This window comes from Erithacus rubecula, assembly GCF_903797595.1.
Source record: "Erithacus rubecula genome assembly, chromosome: 2".
Lineage (NCBI taxonomy): Eukaryota > Metazoa > Chordata > Aves > Passeriformes > Muscicapidae > Erithacus > Erithacus rubecula.
In genome coordinates this window covers 59,897,076-59,917,831 of record NC_136685.1, presented here as the reverse complement: position 1 = coordinate 59,917,831, position 20,756 = coordinate 59,897,076, and the positions used below count along the sequence as shown (strand labels likewise).

The window sequence follows — 20,756 nt, the reverse complement described above, 5'->3', positions numbered from 1 at the left end:
GTTTTTTTGTGGGAGATGTTCTGCATTTAATTACTGAATTTTTCTGGCTATTTTCCCTTGTCAGTGTTTGTTAATCCTAGTAAATAATACTTGTTTGGATTTGCCCACAGTTTGATTAAGCCTATAAAGTTCTGCCATGTGCAAATCTAAAACTCACAGATTTTTGGTAGTAAGAAGATAATTTTTATTCAGAAGATGTTAATCATTCCTTTTCAAGATCTTAGTAAGAACTGGCAACTCTACTTGCAGGGCAAGTTTGATAAAGTCTGTCTTGTCTGATTTAAAGAATCAGGTTTGTGTCTTGAATGTTTTCATGCTATGTGTGCTTGTACATGGGGATAGTAGGTGCTTAATACTATTTGTTCCAGTGTTGTAAGGCTAACTGGCTCCTGCTACATAAAGTTCCACTTATATCCATACACTCTCTAAAATCAATTTGAAGTTCCTATTTGTGTGAATTGCAAATGCATGTGATAGTAGTTTATAAAAGCATTTGATATTGCATAGTAGTGATACAAACATCAGTTTAAAATGAGTAGGAATAGTCATTGGGGAAAAACAAAACATAAATCTTCCAAAAATATCTCCTAGTATCTCTGCAAGTCCAGACCTTACATTTCACTGCCACTGCTCACTAGTACTGAAGTCAGTCTGGTTAAAATATTGAGTTTATCTTTCAGGTGTGTGGGGGGCATTGCTTTGTTTGCTTATGGGTTTTGCCTTAGATAATCACTTTCAGTATTTTTGTTTTGTGTCATTCCTAGGTCGTTTGTATGCAATGCAGACAGGGATGAAGATTGATAGCAAAAGCCCAGAATGCCGTAAATTTTTATCCAAACTTATGGATCAGTTGGAAGCTGTAAGTAGAATTTATTTCTTTCCTCAAAAATGATCATGATATTAACATAATTTTTATTTTAATTTCTGCACATACTGTCCCTTCTCTGCAGCTGTTCTGCATGCAACATACTGCATGAATTTCAGTTGTATGTAATAAGTTGCAGAAGGATTGGAAGGAGATAAAGCTGTATGTGTGTATGCATGCACAAATGTAATTGAAATTTTGCTGTAAGATTTTGTGTAAACAGCATAAATTACGTGTTCTCATAACAAATCTTAATTCATTATGAAGTTAATGCAAGTGTTTTAGAAGATTTTTTTATTAGTTTGCCATTGATTCCTGAAAGTCTGTACAGTTATTTTCACTGCTGTAGGACTTAATAGCCTTGGATGCTTTTGAAATCTCTAACCTAAACTGTTGTATCCAGAGAGTTTTTTTAAATATTCTTTAAAAGATAAAGATACTTCTGCTTGTATCCTTTGTTAGAAATTGAAGATTTTATTTTATACATTCTTGTAAGCATGGTCTAATCTGTGCAGTTAAGGGATAGGTATGCCACACTCAATTGACCTGATACTATTAACAAGCCTTACATAGAAGAGAGTTAAACAAAGAAAGGTAAAGTTGTGGTACAGATGATCAGTTTAAGTTCCAGGAGCTGTTTGTGTTCATACTGTGTAGTTTTTACTATTCTCAAAGGAAGAAATTTGTTGATTTTAAGATCTAAGTGCTCCTTTGGAAGCAGAAAGTAATGTTGGAAAATAAAGCAGCAGTTCTTTTTTTATTCAGTATTGATGATTCCATCCTAAGTCTAGCAATGCCTGAAGAGTTTGTGTGAAACTAGTACCACAGCCTTCAGTTATGAAAAATGGATCACTCACCCACGGAAGTGTTCAAGGCCAGGTTGGATAGGTCCTGAGCAGTCTCATCAGTGAATGGCATCCCTGCTCACAGCAGGGGACTTGGAACTAGATTACCCTTAAGGTCCTTTCCAATCCAAACCATTCTGTGGTTCTTCAGAGAAAATGTGAAACACAAACTGTTCATCTTTCTTTTTTTATAAATTGTGCTTCTTGCTTTTTTTATCACTGCTTTTCTGTAATGGAAAATTCAGTGTACAGTGATTTCTTGGTGTGTTATTTCATCAAATTTTGACTTCTATATTAGGATTGGGTTTTGTGTTCAAAGGGAGAGAGAGGTAGCAGGAGAGGCAAGATTAAAACTCAAAAGGATTTTGCTTTTCGTTTCCTAAGAATTGTTTGAATTTGCTGGATTACTTTTGGTACTGCAATAGTTTATCTGTAGAGTTCAGTCACGCCTTCTATTTCAAAATTGAAAAGACTAAAAAAGCAGCAAAAATCCAAAGTTTTGCCTTCTGCTGGTAAGAAGATTGTCTGTGTGACAATTGATGCACAGATATTGAAGATTCTTCTATGTATCTGGGTGGTGGAAGGATGGATAGAGCACTCCGGGTCAAGTCGAGTTTTGGGGCTAGGAAGTTTGAGTTTATGGAAGAGTTGGAGCCTGCTTTAATTTGGGAGCTGCTGTTTCCAGTCTGCCCCTAACCACCAGGGGGCGCAGAGAGGTGCGGTTAAATTTTTTGTAAGCTTAAACCTAAGTGCTTTGGGTTTTATTTTGAAATTTTGTATCAGCGTTTAAAACACTGGTGCTGTGGTATTGAATCACAGGTTGTGTAAAGGATAATTTCAGCAGTAAGCAACTTGGTTAACTTCAATACTTTTGGAAGCATATGTAACAGTGGTAGTTACGTGTTTGAAATGATTGAGCATCAGATCGAGTTCAGTAATCAGTTTTTTTTCTGAGCATGAGACATACAGATGGGTTAGGGAAATATATATGTATACAAAGAGTTTTCTTCCCGAGTTAGCTTCAGTGTTTGAGTGTTTCATTTGGACAAATTAATTTTGGTACTTTCAGAAAAAAATGACACTTTGTAAAACAAGTACTTCTTGAAAACCACATAGAGTAGTTTGATGAAAGTCTTTAAAATTCTATTTCAAAAGCTTATATTTAACTACTGAAATCAAGTAACTTTTCTGGCAACATTCTGTGTCTTAGAAAGTTGGCAGCAATCTAAAAAATATGGAAATCTGCCTGCATGATTACATTTTCTTTGCACGCACAGTAAAAAATAACTGCCATTCAAAGATTGTTTTTGAATCTTTTGGCAAAATAAAGGCTGCAGGTTAGTATCATGCAGTGTTCCTGTTTTTGTTCTCTAAGGATAACCTGAGATTTCCTTATGTGCAAACAGTAAGCCTATTCAGAAGCTGTAAATCCACCTGTTGTAACTGTTAGAGGGTTGTTTGCTTTACTGATTTTTATTAGGAAACCTGAGGATTCTTGTACTCTAACATCTTTGAAAAGAGTTCTTTGAATTGAAATACACTGCTTGCACTGAAAATTCCAGTAGATTCATAGGTAACTAGACCTGTCGAGGTAGGGCTCTGCTACTTTGAAAGATGTAATGAACTGGAGTGAAATAACCTTACAGGAGGGAAGATACATGATTACTCTGAGCTACTACACCTTTACAAAGTATGCATTACTTTACCCGTTGAACTGTGTTGAATCCTGACACAGGCTTCAGAGTGCTGGGTCTTTCAGATACTAAGGGGAAAAATATCTATTGCTGTTCCTTCACAGCACTGTAGTTGTATTTAATTTTAATTTTGGGGGAGAGGATGTTGGTGGTTTTTATAAGCATTTTGTCACAAAATATTCAGAGCTACTTATTTGTAACTTTTCTCTCTCCAAAAGAATGTGTTTTCTCTTTCACAAGCTGCTTTTAGCATTTGTCATGTAAAACAAAGTCTAAGTTGTTTCTTTTTGAATTGTACTTGCCTTTGTTTAAATCAGCAGGTTCTTTTTGTGTTTGCAGAACTGCTAAGGTCTAATGAAGTAATTAATGTATTTTTCCAACATTTTTCAGATGAAAAAGCAATTTGGTGATAATGAAGCAATTACTCAGGAAATTGTTGGTTCTGCTCATGTGGAGAATTATGCCTTGAAAATGTTTTTGTATGCAGACAATGAAGACAGAGCTGGGCAATTTCATAAGTAGGTGAAAATCTTTGTTTTTCTTATCTGAAGATGCTGGTCAGGGAATGTGAATATCCACACCCTCTTTAATTTGACTGGAAACAAGAATTGGGCTTTATTGCATTCTTTTCTCTTCTGGAAAACTCAATTTATTACTACTTTTAGGTCTCTAACTTCACACATTGACTGGTATCCTCCTCATGTTCCTTAGGGAGTTGCTTACCTACTGGCAAGCCTTCTAAAACCACAGATTAATACTGTGCTTTATTTTATCAAGCATGTTACAGTTTCTTTGACCAGTGATAGTAAAATAGTTTTGATGGTCCATTATGTGATTTGGTTTACAGCAATTACTATGGCATGTTCATGTATTTTTCTAAGCTAATACAGGATTTCTGATGTCCTACACAAAACGTTCCAAACTAGAAACCAAGTGGAAAACACATAACCATTTTAAAAAGTACTGAACATTTTCTGCATTGTAGTTAGGAGACTAATTAATATTGCTAAATTTAAATGTTGTGAAGCAGCTTCTGTGACATCAGATTACAAGAAAAATAAAAATGATGTTTGGCTTGAAATAAGCCAGTATGGTCTAAGATTACAACTCCTATAATGTGATTCTGAGAGACTGACATTATCATTAGCAAAATGCTTTCTTTTCTGCAGAAACATGATAAAGTCCTTTTATACTGCAAGTCTCCTGATAGATGTTCTAACAGTATTTGGAGAGCTCACTGAAGAGGTAAGTGTCAGGCGTATGAGTGTGTTATCTCATTGCTTTTCCAAGCACAGACATTGCTTTTCTAAGTCATGAGCATGAATTTCAAAGAACATAGGTTCTATAGTGTAGCCAAATACTTGTTGGTAAGCCATAAAGAATCATGCTAAGTATTTCAAATACTAGACATCTGTTAGAAGATGCTTCATGACAAGTATCAGTTAGAAATTCAAAGTTTGATTTTTTACCAAGGGACACAGAGCATTACATTGAGCAAGTGGGAATGATTATAGGGGAAAAATGATGCAAGGTTTCTAGCTTTGTCCACCTTCACTTTTTTCCATGTCCTACTTGAAATTCACAGGCTTGACATCCTTTATGTAAATCCCCAATCTGTTAAGTGTACCTAAAGTGCAGTCATACTTGCTCAGTTTAAATTGCAGTTTTTGTGGCTACTTTCATTTGTAAATATTGGAAAGAAGGTAAAAGCATGGTCTTGATAGTGGTGCACTTCTTGAATACTATAGGATGTAAGTGCAGATACTAAAGATAGGTCTTACCCAAGAGAAATGCTTGGTGAAGAGTTCTTGCAAGGTTCTCCCTCTTCTGTAGCCTGAGACTCTACAAATCCAAAATTTTCATCTTACTGAGAGGCACAAGTAAGTTTACTCTGTGTTCTGTTGAAACTGTCTGCTCTGCACCCTGACATCCTCTACTAGATCCAGTAATAACATTTTCTAGAGCCAGAGAGTGAATGTACATTTGCACATTGAATTGGACTGAAAAAGACCAGTCTTAGTCTGTAGGAATCCAGTGCACAGGGCAGTGCACTCATCAATTGAGTCCTCAAGAGTACCTGAAGCAATCCTGCTTTGAAGATGGAAGAAATTGTTACAAATGTCAGTGCAGAATGCTAGCAGTTGTACATTTTCTACTGTGTTTTGGGGTTTTTTATTGTTGTTGCTGAAAGGACAGAAATTCTTTGTAATTGGAAAGAATTCTCATTATGTTTAATTGGTGAACGGTAAAAGAGAGTGTACAAGAGATACAGAAAATATTTGCTCCTCTATATAGCATCATTACATTTCAACAGTTTCCTTATCCATTCTTATGTAAAGGAATTATGGGAGAAGTGTGACTTAATTGTCTTAGACTTATGCAGTAGTTTTTGTCAGCCTGAAATACACTTAGCCTGACACCTGGTTATGGAGTATGACATCTATATTCAGACCTGCTGCCTGTATTTTCTGTAGGTAATTGAAATTGCCTTCATATGTATGGACTGTCAGCTATTAAAAGGCTTTTAAATCAACAGCAGAAAGCACAGAAGGCAGGTACTTTGACACCTAGAATCAGAAAATGAGTGTTGAGCATTAAAATGTATGTTTTTAAATGGCAAGTGATTGATTAATGGGTAGTATGAATGGATTGTGTCACAGATGAAGAGTGCTCCATTTTAGCGCTAGGCAAAAGGATTTTTGGGAAGATGTGTTTTACAAGACGCAGCTTAGATCAGAGCAGTAGGAAGCACTGTGATAGCAACATTGTTTCCATTTACCTCAGTAGTAATATTAATTCAATAGGGCAGCCTTGGGAAAAGGGACAGCAGTGCATGTTAAAAACAAACCAAAACCAACAGCACTTCATTTCCAGAATGGTAAGCTTTGCCGTCAGGATGCAGGACAGACATCAAACACACTGTTCCCTTCTCATCTCTCCATTCAGCATCTTGGGTGTAGGGATTGGGGTGCTTGGCCCATCCTTAAATATAGTCTTCTCAGCTGTGTCCTGAGGTGGGTGCACTGGAGATGGTTTTATCCAGTGTAGGGTAGCCCTGACCTCTCCTCACAGACACCACTCCTGCCAAGCTGAGCTGCCAGCATCTGGGGTGCATGCCTGATGCAACAGCATCTTCACACTTTGTCAACAAATAATTGCCATACTAGAATAGAAGAGAGGTGTACAGGCTCTTAAATATTGCATAATGATCTTTCCTAAAAGTAGCATACTTTTAGGTATGCATTTTCTGCATTTTGTGACTTCTATATGATTGTTATGAGGGAATTTAATCTGTAACACTGACTGACCAGAAGTGATTATTAAAACAAAGCATGAAGCCATGTTTTCCAATTCTGCTTTTCCTTTTTGAGGTAGAGTGAATGCATTTTCATAAGTGTATCATCAGAACAGGCTTTGTTTCTTGTTTTCAAGAGATATTCAAGAGAGCATCTTATTTTCAAAAATGAAGACCAGATCTTTTGGATTGCATGAGCGTCCTGGGTGATATAATATATTAAATATGAGCAGGAGAGGTTACTAGAGATACCTTTTGTATTGTGTCTCTCTACCCTGTTCTAGATGATAGTGCTATAGGCTTTGTGAAGTACAGTATTGAATTTCAGTTTATTAATTTCTTAGAAACTTTAGATTTAATTTAGATTTAATTAAATTTAATTAATTATTGTATAAATAGAAAAATAATTTTTAAAATGTTGGTGTTGGTGTGAAGCATGCTATCCCAATCTACATTCTTCATTTGGGCGAATTGTCCCACTCATCCTTCCATGTTTCTCATCTGTTTATATTCAGCCTTGTTTTTTGATTTATATTACCTCATAGCTGTCAGAATTGATTGTTTCCCATACAACTTTTGACAAAGTGGTTGATTTGCATAATCAGATTACTATTTCTTGCATCAATTGAAAGCTCTTCCTGGATTAAACACTGTTGTAACAGTCCCAGGAGATACAAAGTAGCCAATCTTCCTTTCATGTTTTGACGTGTTTAAAGCTGTACCTAGGAACTGTAAAGTATATATTTAAAAACAAAATGGAAAATCTTAATGTCATAGAATATTACAAACAAATCACATTAATCTGCAGTTACATTAGCCTTACTGTATTCATGCTTTTAAAATTTTAAGTTTTAAAATAATTAGGATTTCATATTTTTGATCAGCAGCAGTAGCGTTTTAAGTTTCAAGTAAATAATCATCTAAGTTTATGGAGATAGGAAGCTTTCTTCATTATTTCACGTCAGTAATTACTGCAGAATGCTATGCCTTTCATAGATGTTCTTGGTATAATTTATTTCCTTTTCCTGATACACTGTGCTAATTGAGGATCTCCACATTTCCGTTTCATGCTGAGATCTTGTTAAAGCTGCTATTTTAATTATTTTTTTAAATTCACCTATTAGTTTTACGCATGCTCTTTATCTTTAAAAGGGTGTCAAATGGCAGCAGAGAAAGTGGGAAAGATGTTTGTGTTTCTGTTCTGAAAGGATGAATTCACAGAAGTGAGTGGTAAAAATGGCTGGCCTTTTCCCTCCCCCAGAATGCCCAGCACAGGAAGTACGCCCGGTGGAAGGCAGCATATATTCACAACTGCCTGAAGAATGGAGAGACTCCTCAGCCTGGCCCCATTGGAATGGAAGGAGAGAGTTTTGGTACGTGGTTCCCTTTTCTTTTTAAGAGAACAGGAGGCTGTGCCAAGGTGAAGGGCTGGTATGCACAGTTCTTCAGGGAGCACACTTCAGAATCCCAGCTTAATGTTCCATTCACAATGGGCTGCCTTCTGTTTCTTCTTTTCAGCTTCTCCTGCTGTTATTTTTATTGGACCTTACTGTGTGATTGACTTATTTAATAAAATAATTTTTTCTTTGTAGTGGAGATTGTTATTTTGAATACAGCTACTCTCTAAGAAGGCATTGTCAGCTTCGGGCCAGAGCTATACATTTCTTTAACAGTAACCACAGTCCTTCTTAATCCATTCTGTAAAGTTGATCCCTTTTCCAGTTTGTCCTCTCTCAGAAGTTAAGTAGGAGTTAAAAATTTGATTTCAGGTGAATTCAACTTCAAAGCAAAGACCTGCTTGTGAGATTAACTCCTTTCTCTCCATGTAATAATATCAGTTTCTAAACAGGTTATGGCCTATTCTTACTGAGTTGGATTTTCTGCCTCTTTCTCACTCGTCCTCCTTTTCCCCTGTGTTTTCAGTTGCTCCCTCTGACTACCTGAGCTCTCTGTACAGGATTCCTTGAGGTTCCCAGTTTAACCATTAAGGTGATGATTTCCAAGGACATCCACTTAACCAAACTGAATGTGTATCAGAACAAGTTGTTTTGCTTTAGATAGTGATCAGTTTCATTGGTTTTGGTTGTGACCAGTTTCTTTGCTTTTTTCCACAATGCAGATAGAATTTCAAAGGTTGCTAACAAAATAAGATGTCATTGGAATGTATATTTTCACTATGCAGACTGAAAAAGATTAATTCTACATGATGACAGCCTCTGAATGTCACTCTTCACATATCTAGTGGAACAACTGAGACCTTAAAATAATTTGTAATTTTCTTCTTAGCTGGCATGTGAGACTTTGTGGCTTGTCAATTAAGTTGATGCTGATTTATCTCTTAAGTTTGGGTTCAGTAAAACAAATTTCTCCAAATAAAAAGTCCATAACCAAATCTACAGTGCAAATGGGAAGGATCTAGCTTGTAGAGTGGGGCTTGTATCTAAGCTGTAGAGCCACCTTTTAGGGGTGGCTAAAAGTTTTGTGAACATATGTATTAATATAGATGACCAGTGTATTTATACTTTTGCACACATATGAAATATAGATGTATATACACATAAAAGTAATTATTTGTTCGTTTGCATTAATTCGTGTTTAGGGTCTATACTGAATCTTGAGTGGATTTTGAAATCTGAACTTGTAATTTACTTCTAGTAAGTTACAAGTAGGCTTGTAATTTTCTACTCATTACTTCTGTTTTAAACATGTCAGAACATTAAAAAACTGGTCTCTCTTCTGGTTTTCAGTTTTTTCATCATGCAATCTCACATTTTGACGCATCTCCACATTGTAATTTATATGTCCTGGACACTGTTACATTTAAAAAAAAAGGGATATTATCATGATTTGTTTTTAAGGCAAATGTGTACCAAACATCTATTTCAGTTTATTATTAGCTTTATAGTGTGTAAGAGCTTGGGTGCCAAATAAAATTTATTTGCAGTTTCCTGGATAAAATACCATTTATATATTAGTACTCCAGAAACACTGCAACATAAGTAAATTCAAATATTTGTGAACAAATACCAAGTATGATAGTTATATTTCCAAGCTACTTGTTTATTCTTGTTATTATGTTTTCCCAACCTAAAGGCACCCTACAGACTTAAACACTGGAATGGATATCTTACCCACTGAAATGTGCTCCAGTCTAGGCACAGCTATATTTGTTGTGAAGCATTAGCAAACTAATTTCTTGTTCAGCATACAATCTTTTCCAAGACAGTTTCCTTAGCTGTCCATACAGCTGTAGCAAGAGATATTTATGATGCAACTGCAAACATCACCTCCTCTGTCAAATTACACGAGATCGATGATTTAATGGAGAATGCAACACGTGAGATAAAAATCTCTTATTATATTGAATGTAATGAATAGCTCAGTTAAATTTTCAGTTTTAAATGAGTGCTCTTTTAGTGGTCTGGCTCATAGTGTGGTAAAGCTGACCTGAGTATGTGAAGCAAATTATGAATTTTAAACAACTGCAAAAATAGAATTTCTAAGTAAACATTACAAAGCTTTTGCTAAAGAGTTGCATGTGTGCAACTTGTAGAAGCTAATTGTTTCTCAAAAGCACCAAATAGGCTGTTTCTTCATTTTATTAATGTGCAGAGGTAACTAACCCGCTCAAGGCTACAAAAGAAACTGTTGTAGGAAGGAAAGCAGAATTCAGGCTTTCCTCAAATCCTTGGTATTCCTTGCAGTTTATTACAGGTGGTAATGGGACTTGATGAAGACTTTTGCTTCATTACCAGGTTATGTCTACATGCATCTTAAAAGGGGACACAAATGCTGAGTGAATCAAAATTTTAACATACTTTTTGATAGGGAACCTGCAAGATCTGTAACTTGGCAATACATTTTTTCTTTGGTTTGTTGTTGAATTTTATTTCATATAGAGAAATTATTTCTCACACTCCTAATTTTCTGAGAAATTAAATGAAAAATACATGTTGATGTTTATCTTTTACAGTTAACTCCATAGTGTAGGTGTCCATAATGTTTCACATAATCAAGACAAAAAATTTTATGCAAATTAATTTTTATTAGAAGAATCAGTACAAAAGAGCTTCAGTTCCTATTTGTGCATCATAAGAAGAAAAGCAGTATTGTTTAAATGTATGACTGGACCTTCCCCATTCCTTTCTGCTTGCTCATTTTCTTCCCTAGCATGTGGAAAAAGTCTGTTTAAACAGAGTGAAACTAGGTCTCTGTAGCTTGACAAATTACCATTTTTTTCCAAAGAGGTTTTTTTTTTTTAATGTGATTCTTGAAAACCATACTGTAACTCTTGGAGATGTTTTTACAGTAACATAGGCATGCTTTACACAGTTCTGCTGTTGGATTTATGGATGCTTTTGTCAGGATGCCACCATGGAAACCTTAAAATGACATGCTTAATTTATTAATGCAGTTGGAATACAAGTCCTGGAGTACACATAAAGGTTACTTAGCATTAGCCCTAGGTCATCCAACAAGATTTTACACTAATGGAAAAAATATGGAAACATGAAAAAGGTTTCTAAATAGCTATACTATAGCCATAGTAAATACATTAAATGTAATCACCTTCACTGCAATATATATGTAGGCTACATTTCTATTCAGAGAAACTTAATGGTTCCAACTAGCAAAAAGAACAGTGTGGGAAAAGTTGCTGGATTTTTGAGTTCATTTCTCAATGTTGTGGAAGAAAAGTAGATGTTTGGTTTGTTTTTTAAAAGCAGTGTTGAAATAGAACCCTATATTACGAATCTTCTAGCAGCATCTTAAGTGAAAGACAAACAATACAGCAGAATGAGACAAAGAAAAAATATTAAATGGATAGATTATATTTCTCTGAACTCATTAAAAATAGGAGTCCAGAGAACTGGGGGAGTCTGGATCCTTTAAAATCTTTTGCAGATTTTATATTTAGTGCACTGAGCTGCTCAAATTAATTCATGATTGGTGCTTAGAAAGGGGACGTAAAATTAGAAAGGGGAATGCCATTAAGCCTTGAGAATTGTCTGTTTATATAAAGGTATCTTTGGATAGTTGGTTTTGGGGCTGGGATGATTATTTCATTAAGTCTTGCCTTCAGTAAATAAATGATTTTAAAAAACACAAACAGGTGGTCTGGATATACTGTAGCTCTGCAGAAAATTTTAAGAGTTCATGAATTCATTATGCTCAGATTCAAGCACAAAAGTTGATGAGATTTCAAGACAAGAAACTCAGCTGGAGCTGAAATGAAATGTAAAACAATTGTGTCACTGTTTCACAGCCTACTGCTGCATGAGAAAATAATTTTCTAATTTTTTAGCATTCTTTCCCATTCCCTGGAAAAGATTTTTTTTTCAATTATGTTATGGACATTCTAACCATAGAATTTAAAACCTCTGTTGACTTAAATGTTCTTTTATAGCAGCCTGAAACCCTTTTATCTGGCACTACTGTTAAAAACTATTCACAAATACTGAGAGTGGATATCTTAAAGTGTTTCTAATACTTTAATCTTTGATAAAGAATCTTTTAAATATTTGCTTTGCAGAAAGAATAGTTACAATGCTTTTATGATATTTGGCACTTTAAAAACCTAAGAAGAGTTAACTTAAATAAAACTACTTTTTATGTTTAATACAGTTTTAACATTGGCCAATTGCACAATGAACAAATCAAACAGTTGAGGTTTATCTTTTGACATATATACCTGATTAAAAAGTAGATTGCCCATTTGTGAATTTAGCTCTTGGAGGCACTGTTATTATGAGTGGTTAGCACTTCTAACTTCTTTTGGTCGTTTTTAATATTTCCAACTTTAACCCTTTGAGTTCATGTCTTCTGTGGTCGGTGTTGCCCATTACTTTACCAAGGTTCTTGTCGGTTCCTATTTAGATGCGGTTTGATGTGGAATAAAAGAATTGGCACTGTCTAGCCTTTTATGAGGAGTTTGGAAGGCAAATACAGTTTTCCATATTCTGATTCATGTATATGTTAAAATGTAAATTACTGCCCATTTGTAATAACTTGTTCAACTTCAATAGATGCAGAACATGAAAGTGTAACAAATTGTCCTAATGAGACAGCTTATATTCAGACAAGTAAGGAAATTATTCTTCAAGTTGAGCAGAAGAGATTTTTGAAAGTATGTGAATTTCTAAATCTTGATTGTATGGTATGTTGCTTTTTACCTTTCCAAATCAACCTTGTGTGGTTTGGGTTGATGTTTTATGTCACTGTGGTCATAATTTTTTAGCAATAAAAATTTGAAAGGAGGTTTTAAGGAAAACCAAGGTTTTCAAGTGTTTGTACATAATAGTTGCAGTAATTACTATTTTGTCATTTTAGCAGATGCTGAAAGGGAAGAAGCAGGGTCGTCTTCTGTCCATAGTGGAACAACTCCATCATCATCATCTACATATGAAGCTAACAACACACCAACTAGTAATTACACTGGCATACATATACCACCAGGTGCCCATGCACCAGCCAACACTCCAGCTGAAGTACCTCATAACACAGGTATGGTTAAGTGGTATGGTTCTGGTTACAGATTATATGTCCAAATCACACCAAAGAAATCCATGCCTTTATTAGGAGACAAAATTTTCCCAAATTCTAGTCCATCATATATAAAGAAGAATAACACAGTATTGTATTGAAAAGCATTTTCATAAGCTGTAATTGTAAAAGTGGCACTGGAAGTGTTTTTTAATTTTTTCTTAAAATATGTAAATCATGGTTTGGAGCACTTTTACAGAAGACATACAGACTAACAAAGTGATTGTTCCTGCAGATAGCATTTATTTGTCTTCTCTTAAATCTGTAAAATGGTGTTGCATTGCAAGATCTGTAATGTAAAGCACAATTTGAATCTTCCAGTTTATAGGTGGAATTGTATTACTTCATTTCATATGTAGCTTTCCCTGTGCAAATAGGCTGCTGATCTTCATGTGGGAGCTTATCCAGCACAGTGTTGGAATTGTTGCAACCCTATAGCAATTGTGCATGATGCACAATTCATACTGGTTTGGTTTGGTTTGGTTTGTGCCCCTTTTCCTATGCAAGTGCTTTGGCGTGATTGACTTCAGACAATATTATTAATGAAAATTTTTTCCCTGTGGCTAAACATATTGACTCCTACATCCTTATTATTATGTGTAATTTTTGGACCAAAACCAAGTTCTTAAAAATTCCAAGTTGCTTGTTTTACCTAATGGGACCTTTTTATGATAATCATAGAATATAATTATTAATTAATTATTAATAAGACTAAACATTTAAAATATCTTTATTTCAATCCTGGTGATCATTTATTGTTCAGATGCATATTCGTATTATTGAACATACAAGATATTTTTGTCACACAAGCCCTCCTTTTTTTTACTGTCTCAATTTAAAAAATGCTTCACCCTATGAAGAGTTCAGGATGCTCTTTTTTTCAGCTTTATCAAAGGGAAATCCTTCAGATAGACATTTTTGGGTCTTGGAGGGAGAGTATTTGAAAGTTATGGAGTAATGTACCTTGTTGGAATACATTAATTCTGTGCATTACATAATTTCAACTCTACCAATTGTTCAATGGAGTGATGTAATTTAGAAAAGTGATTATACCCTCTTCCTAGACAGTAGATGTTGTAGAAATTACTTTATGCTAGTCTGGTATGTTCTGGACATACTACAAAAATACAGTTTTGGATCAAAGCAAATGAGTGTGCCCAAAATGGGAATGCAGGTACAAGAATGCTTCATAGCATAAAGTGCTGTGTCTTCTTCTAGCACCATTATTTCCCTTTTAGACTTAGCTAGAGTTTTTATTCTCACTAATTGTTTTCAAAGGAATTAGGAAGGAGGTAGTTTGCAAGTGTGAGGTGACTGACACTGGACTTTAAAAGAATAATATTATAGATTGCTTCTGGTATTAGAATGTATAATTTAAGTTTCTAAAAGCTTACTCACACTTTTCTTTAGCAGATTTTCCTCAAAATTCCAGGGTAACCAGTGTCTCTTGTACATATACTGGTAAAATGGATGACTGACTGTAGATTCTTCTGTTTTATTTTATAAAATCTTCATGTTTGAAGGGAAAGCATTGAAATTATTTGTTACACAGTTTCAGAATTAGTAGGCTATCAGCTGCTTAATTTGAAAATCATCAGGTATATCTGTTCTAGTTTTTTGCTTACTTTTGAAGTCAATAGGTAAAAGCAATCCAAGGCCATTTTTTTCCATTTGTTTGCAGGAGTGACAAGTAACACCATTCAGCCTGCTCCTCAGAATATTCCTCTAGTTGATCCTTCCCTTTACAGTGCTCAGTCTGCAGGTAAGTTTGTGGCCTTTGTATCATTGTACGTGGACATGCTGTGTCCTCTGTGCCTCCCTTGCACTGAAAGAAACAGTTTGAGAAATATTGTCACTACTACCTGAATGCCATTCCAGAATTTTTAAAAGAATGGTCAACATCTAAGCATTGTGTTAAGATTTTAGTAGTTTCTGGAAGCTGTTACAATATGGTGTTGTCTGTCTGACTGTTTTGAACCAATGAGCTAGCATTGCATAAGGCTTTTTAATATTTACATTGTTGCTTCTCAGGTGAGGTTCTGATATATTTTGCAAAGTCTATATTCCTGATAGCCTTGATAAGTTGTATTTTTCGTAATCAGTACACATTCCCTTTACTTAAAATTTATTCTACAGGGTCAGCATATATGTTACTTATTAATTTCATATAATAATAAATAAAAACATTCAAGTTGTGGTTTTGTGCAGAATAATAGTGTGTGCTTCCTGTCTATAAGTAGTACCTGTGTTAAACAATTTGTAAGGTACTGCTAATGATGTTATTTTGATGTACCATTTAATCAAGGCTTTTATCCTTTAAGGTGTCATCTGTCTTTTATTTTGAAATCACTGATAGCCTATATCATATATATTTTATGTGTGCCTGCATATTTCATGCTTTGAAGTGTACACATAAGGGCAAACCTTATGGAAATGGTGGCCTGTGGAAGAGTAGTAACTGACTATAAAACTGGACTCATTCTAGATTCTAATTTGAACACTCAAGTACATTAGGACAAAGAGTTAACTGTTTTCTAAGAATTTTTATGTACATGGAAAAGAGAAAATAGTATTAAAAAAAAAAACCCACATAAATAATATCTGTTTATAATAATTAGATTTTTGTTGGTGATATAGCATGGATGTTGAGTGAAGAGAAGGTCTAAAAGTCCTGGTGCAAAATCTGTCCATGTTCTCCCCTACAATTTCTCCTCATCAGGGAGAGCTGGTAGTATATATTAGTATACAATATTATATATAATTGCTATGTTAAGTTCTAATACTAACCACAGTAAAACATTGCCAGTTATGACTACAAATTTAGATAGGTATGGTCTTGTATTTTATAATTTACAAATATTTAGTTGCTTTACTATGTTGTTGAAGAGTGTGTCTGTGTTGAAATAGCTTTACTGAAAAAGCATTTTTCCTTCAATAAAATGCTATAGTAGGAATTCGAGGTTTAACTTGTTTTTAGTCTGCTGGCATAAAGAATGCTTAAGAATATTTCCATTTTAATAAATTAGAAAGCCATTTTTATGAAAGATGTCTTAAAATTAGCAAAATTTGACATTGATAGAGACATATTAACATTTAGAATTCTCTTGAAGAGCAAAAGATACTATAGGTGCTATAGTTTACCTGGCATATTGTAATCACAGAATCACAGGATAGTGTGAAATGGAAGGGGCCCAGGAGGACTGAGTCCAGCTCTGAAGTGAATGGCCTGTACAGGGATCGAGCCACAGCCTTGGCATTATTAGCACCATGCTCTGGCCAGCTGAGCTGGCATTAATGTCACATGTGGCTGTAACTCATTTTGTTCAGAACAGCACCTCAGACCTGTAGCTGTAACACTTAAAACTTGGTGATAGTTTTCTGACTTTTGGGGACTGGTGTGGGGATTTTGGTAGCTCTTCAACTAAAATGGCTCAGAGCTTTACTTAAGCCTTGCCATAGTAAGTGCTAGTTGGAAGGCAAATTTTGTGGTGTTTGGAAGCAAAGCTTTTGTGTTTAACTAGCTTATCATGTTCTTCTAGACAGTTGTACCAGGTTTTTTGGTAACTACTCTGAAAATTTTAGTCCTTATTGTGTGTCAGTTTGAATGTTTGTTTCTGGTTATCAAAAATGTAATTTTGATTGAAGCTTAAATGTTTTAAGTTTAAGACATTCCATTATTCAATATCTGAATAGTATCAGTGCATTGCTTCCTTTTACCACCTACCTGAGATAACCTGTTTTAATACATACATAAATAAGAAGGAATTAAGTGTGTTTATGAGAATGCGTAATAAGTAATATTGTGTAATTAAGAGATTAAGACCCTTGCTAAGCACCATGATAAATCTCTTAACTTGATCTAACCTGAGTATTTGCATGCCTGCATTCCTCCTCTGCACATCTGTTGTGTCACTACAAGTTTGGGTCTTGTAACAACTCAATATGAGGGTGTGCTGCAAAAGTGCACCCAGAGAGTTGATAAAGGTCATGCAGGTCCTTGGTTTGAAAGCTTAGAAAACACACATGTAGGAGTCTCACAGGGCACTGGGGATGTGTCAGCAGAGGTACAGTGACAGTTTTGTTTGCATGTATGGAGTTAAGAAGCTTGAGAGCAATGGAAAGTGTTGTCCTTGCCTGTCACTGTCCTGTTGTGTATTCTCTTCATGGTGCTGAGCAGTCCTTTCTATGCCAACAGTGGCCTTGTTCTCCAACCCATAAGTAGATTGAGAAATGCCTGTATCAGCAGTATCTGCCTGAGCTGCAATATCTGGCCTAGATCCTTGCTGCTTATTGAGGTGTGTACTGTTCTTGTGGAGGTGAGGTTTCCTTTGAATGGGAAGGAGGCATCAGTGTTGCCCTCCATCCAGTAGATCCACAGAGCTAGCATAGGGCATGGTACCTTTGCTCCATGATTTAGACACGATGTCCGTGTCTACTAGCAAATTACACAGGCTTGCAAATATTTGGCACAGAAAATAGCTGGCACAGAACCTCTAACATCCATATTATTAAACTTTTAAACCTAAACAAGGTAGCTCGTTAAGACTGCTCATACTGAATGGTCTGTAGCTTGCTCTGACCACAAGTCAGGCCCAGGAATTGTTTGGGAAAGTGCTAGTTTACATGGGCCAAAACCATACTGGAGTCTGTTCAGCAGTTTGACACTCCAGACTGTCAAGTTTGAGACGCCTTTCTTGGCAGTGTTGAATGTGGTAGTATAGGCATAGCCAAACAGGATATTCCACATATTCCTACAAGAGTCTTTCTTGTAGTAAGATCAAATGTATATTTTAAAGATGAATTATGTATTTTCTTTGCTTCCCATAACATGGGAGAAGCCATTTGATTAATGCTGTTATGATTTTGGTGTAGAGGAGTAGAATATTTTATATAAGGAAGATTAACTTAAAGGAGTAGTGTTCTTTGATTTTTAGTTAGCATAAATCTTTCAATAGTTGTCCTGTCCTGTGGGAAAAGGTTTCAGAGTTTAACATAGATTTTTGAAAGTGTCAAAGCTTTTGTTTTTAAGCATGGGTTAATGTATCTGACAACAGAATACAGAGTTATGCAGCAACTTCGTGTACGTGTGTGTGCACTTCTCTGGTGTAGTTTTCTTAAAAAATTTATTACCTCTAGATTTTGCTAACACTAAAGGCATTCATAGTTGTGCTACACAGTTTTTATAAGGTCTTCTTATGTTGCCATATGGTCCTTTCCACAGGTGGCATGGTATAAAGAGGACGTTTGTCCATTATGGTTGTATGTATAATGTTTGATATTCTACAAACAAAGTAGAAATAATAATTTGACATTGAATATGTTTTCATCATCTTAAAAAAGAAATCCTTGAGTACTTATATTTCAAGTGATTTAATAGGGAAAAAAGAGTATCTTCTTTCAAAAACCCTTTGTTTGCTTTGCTATCACTATTGTAATGCACCAATTTGTATGATAGAAATGTTCTTAAATGAACTGCATTATATTTGGGCATCATAAAAAGGAAAAAACATCTGATGGGTAGAAAGAGATTCTAGGGAGAAGCAGATGCATTTATGTAAAATGCACATTACTTTCATTCTAAAACTGCTTTTTCCCCCAAAAATTATTTCAGCAGCTCTAGTCAAATAATTTTCACTTTGTGTTCCTCTTAAACTAAAAGAATCATGCTTGTTGTTACAGATTCCATATTCTTGTCATGTTTCAGTAATGTAACTACAGTCCTAATAATTTCAGGTTTGGTTCAGAATAAATACAGTATACCTTTCATATCTCTTGTGTTGTTGGGCTTTTTTAGAACCAAGAATCACTGGATACTTGAGGTTGGAGAGGATTTCAGGAGATGATGTGGTACAACCCCTCTGCTCAAGGGTCGTGTAAAACCAGTCACTCGGGGCCATGTCCTTTATGTCTTTCCCTGCCTGTGCACTCTCCCTGTGGTTTAATTTTCTGCACTGAAGAAGTTTGAGAAAAAGTGTCACTGCTAATTCAAAAAATAGGTTTTAAATCTCACCAGGGACAGACACCACAACCTCTCTGGACAACCTGTCCCAGAGCTTGGTCATGTTATGAGTAAAAACTGTTTCCTGATGTTCATACAGGACCCTCCTGTGTTTCAGCCTTTGGTCTTGTCACTGGGCATCACTGAAAAAAAGCCTGTCTGTGTCCTTTTAGTGTTCTTCCTTCAGGTGTTTATATTCTTGATATAAGATCCCCCTGAGCTCTCTCCTCTCTAGGCTGAACAGTCCCAGCTTTCTTGGCTGCTTCTGGTATGAGAGTTGCTCCATTCTGTTAGTAATGTCTGTGGCTCTTTGCTGGACTGTCTCCAGCATGTCTCTCTTGTGCTGAGGAGCCCAGAGCTGGACATGGCACTCCAGAAGTGGCTGGAAGGGACAGGATCACTTCCATCCACCTGCTGGCAGTGCTTTTCCTAGTGCAACACAGGATGCCATTGTCACTTCTGCCACAAGGGCAGATTGTTGACTCATGGGCAAATAGGTGTCCACCGGGACACCCAGGGCCTTTCCTCCAAAACTGCTTAACCCTTAGAATATAAAAATTGTAGTAGGTTACTAACTTTTGTGTTATACCTTTGCTACAGTCATTACTGTTAAGTTTTACATTATTTGTGAAACTTCAGGACACAGAGCTGGTTTGTTTCTATTTTGCTGTTCCATTGTGTGGTGTTGACTTCAATAGGAGCTCAGGCTACTGAGCACATCAAAAGATTAACCCTCTTACTGTATAAACTTTGGTTTATAAATTTACAATTAATATTTCTTTTCCCCTCAAGTTATGTCATAATAGCATCTGAGGTAGATTTCATAATAAATAAGGCTTTATGCCAGCAAAACATTAATAGAGTTCATACTGTAAAAATAAGATTAGACGGGTGAATTTAGGCTTGCTTCCAGTAAATTAGTTGAATACTGGACTGATGCCTTGGCCACTTTTTAAAGAATGATTTTGTAGTTTCTTTTGGCATGATAGCATAAAGCTACTTTGAGGGGAACTTGGTCTTTTTAATTTCTTAAAGATGTTCAGTAATGTGATCGCAGATTGACCCCAGCTGCTTTTAGTCTGTGACTTTATTGAGGTTACAAAATATCCAAGGTGTGTGCCTGTGTTTATGCACTCCTTCACATGGATTTGCTCACTTGTATTTTAAGAGATTTAATATGATTTCACTTATTAAGCACGAAATAATGTACATTGCAATGATAATGAGCCTACTAAGTTTTTGTCCCTCAATTATATTTATTTATTGAAAGGAAAATAAGTAGAGTTCTAGAGTATATTTTTTAAATTCATAAAATTTATATTCTGAGGGCTTACCGTTGTTTTGAAAACCACCAGGCCAGTCTAGTTATTAATATTCCCAGGTTTTCTTTTTTATTTGTTCAAAAGCTGTTCTTCAAATAGTAAGATTGGGGGAAGGAAAAGCAAATGTAATAGACATTTTTTATAAGAATAGAGATTCTTTAATAAACATTCTCACAGTATTGCTAACAAGAGTT

The 20,756-nt window shown here is 35.4% G+C and overlaps 1 protein-coding gene across 2 annotated transcripts in view; it reads left to right on the top strand.

The window, feature by feature from the left end:
- The window catches only part of VTA1 (vesicle trafficking 1), a 35,998-nt gene that overhangs the window by 12,823 nt on the left and 2,419 nt on the right, over positions 1-20,756 (top strand). The window contains exons 2-7 of one of the 2 annotated variants that reach the window (XM_079298154.1): positions 765-859; positions 3,795-3,922; positions 4,574-4,649; positions 7,961-8,072; positions 13,030-13,203; positions 14,924-15,004. In XM_079298154.1, the coding sequence (XP_079154280.1) occupies positions 765-859; positions 3,795-3,922; positions 4,574-4,649; positions 7,961-8,072; positions 13,030-13,203; positions 14,924-15,004 (666 nt within the window). The remainder of the gene's footprint in view (positions 1-764; positions 860-3,794; positions 3,923-4,573; positions 4,650-7,960; positions 8,073-13,029; positions 13,204-14,923; positions 15,005-20,756) is intronic. The other variant, XM_079298155.1, reaches the window with a different exon arrangement.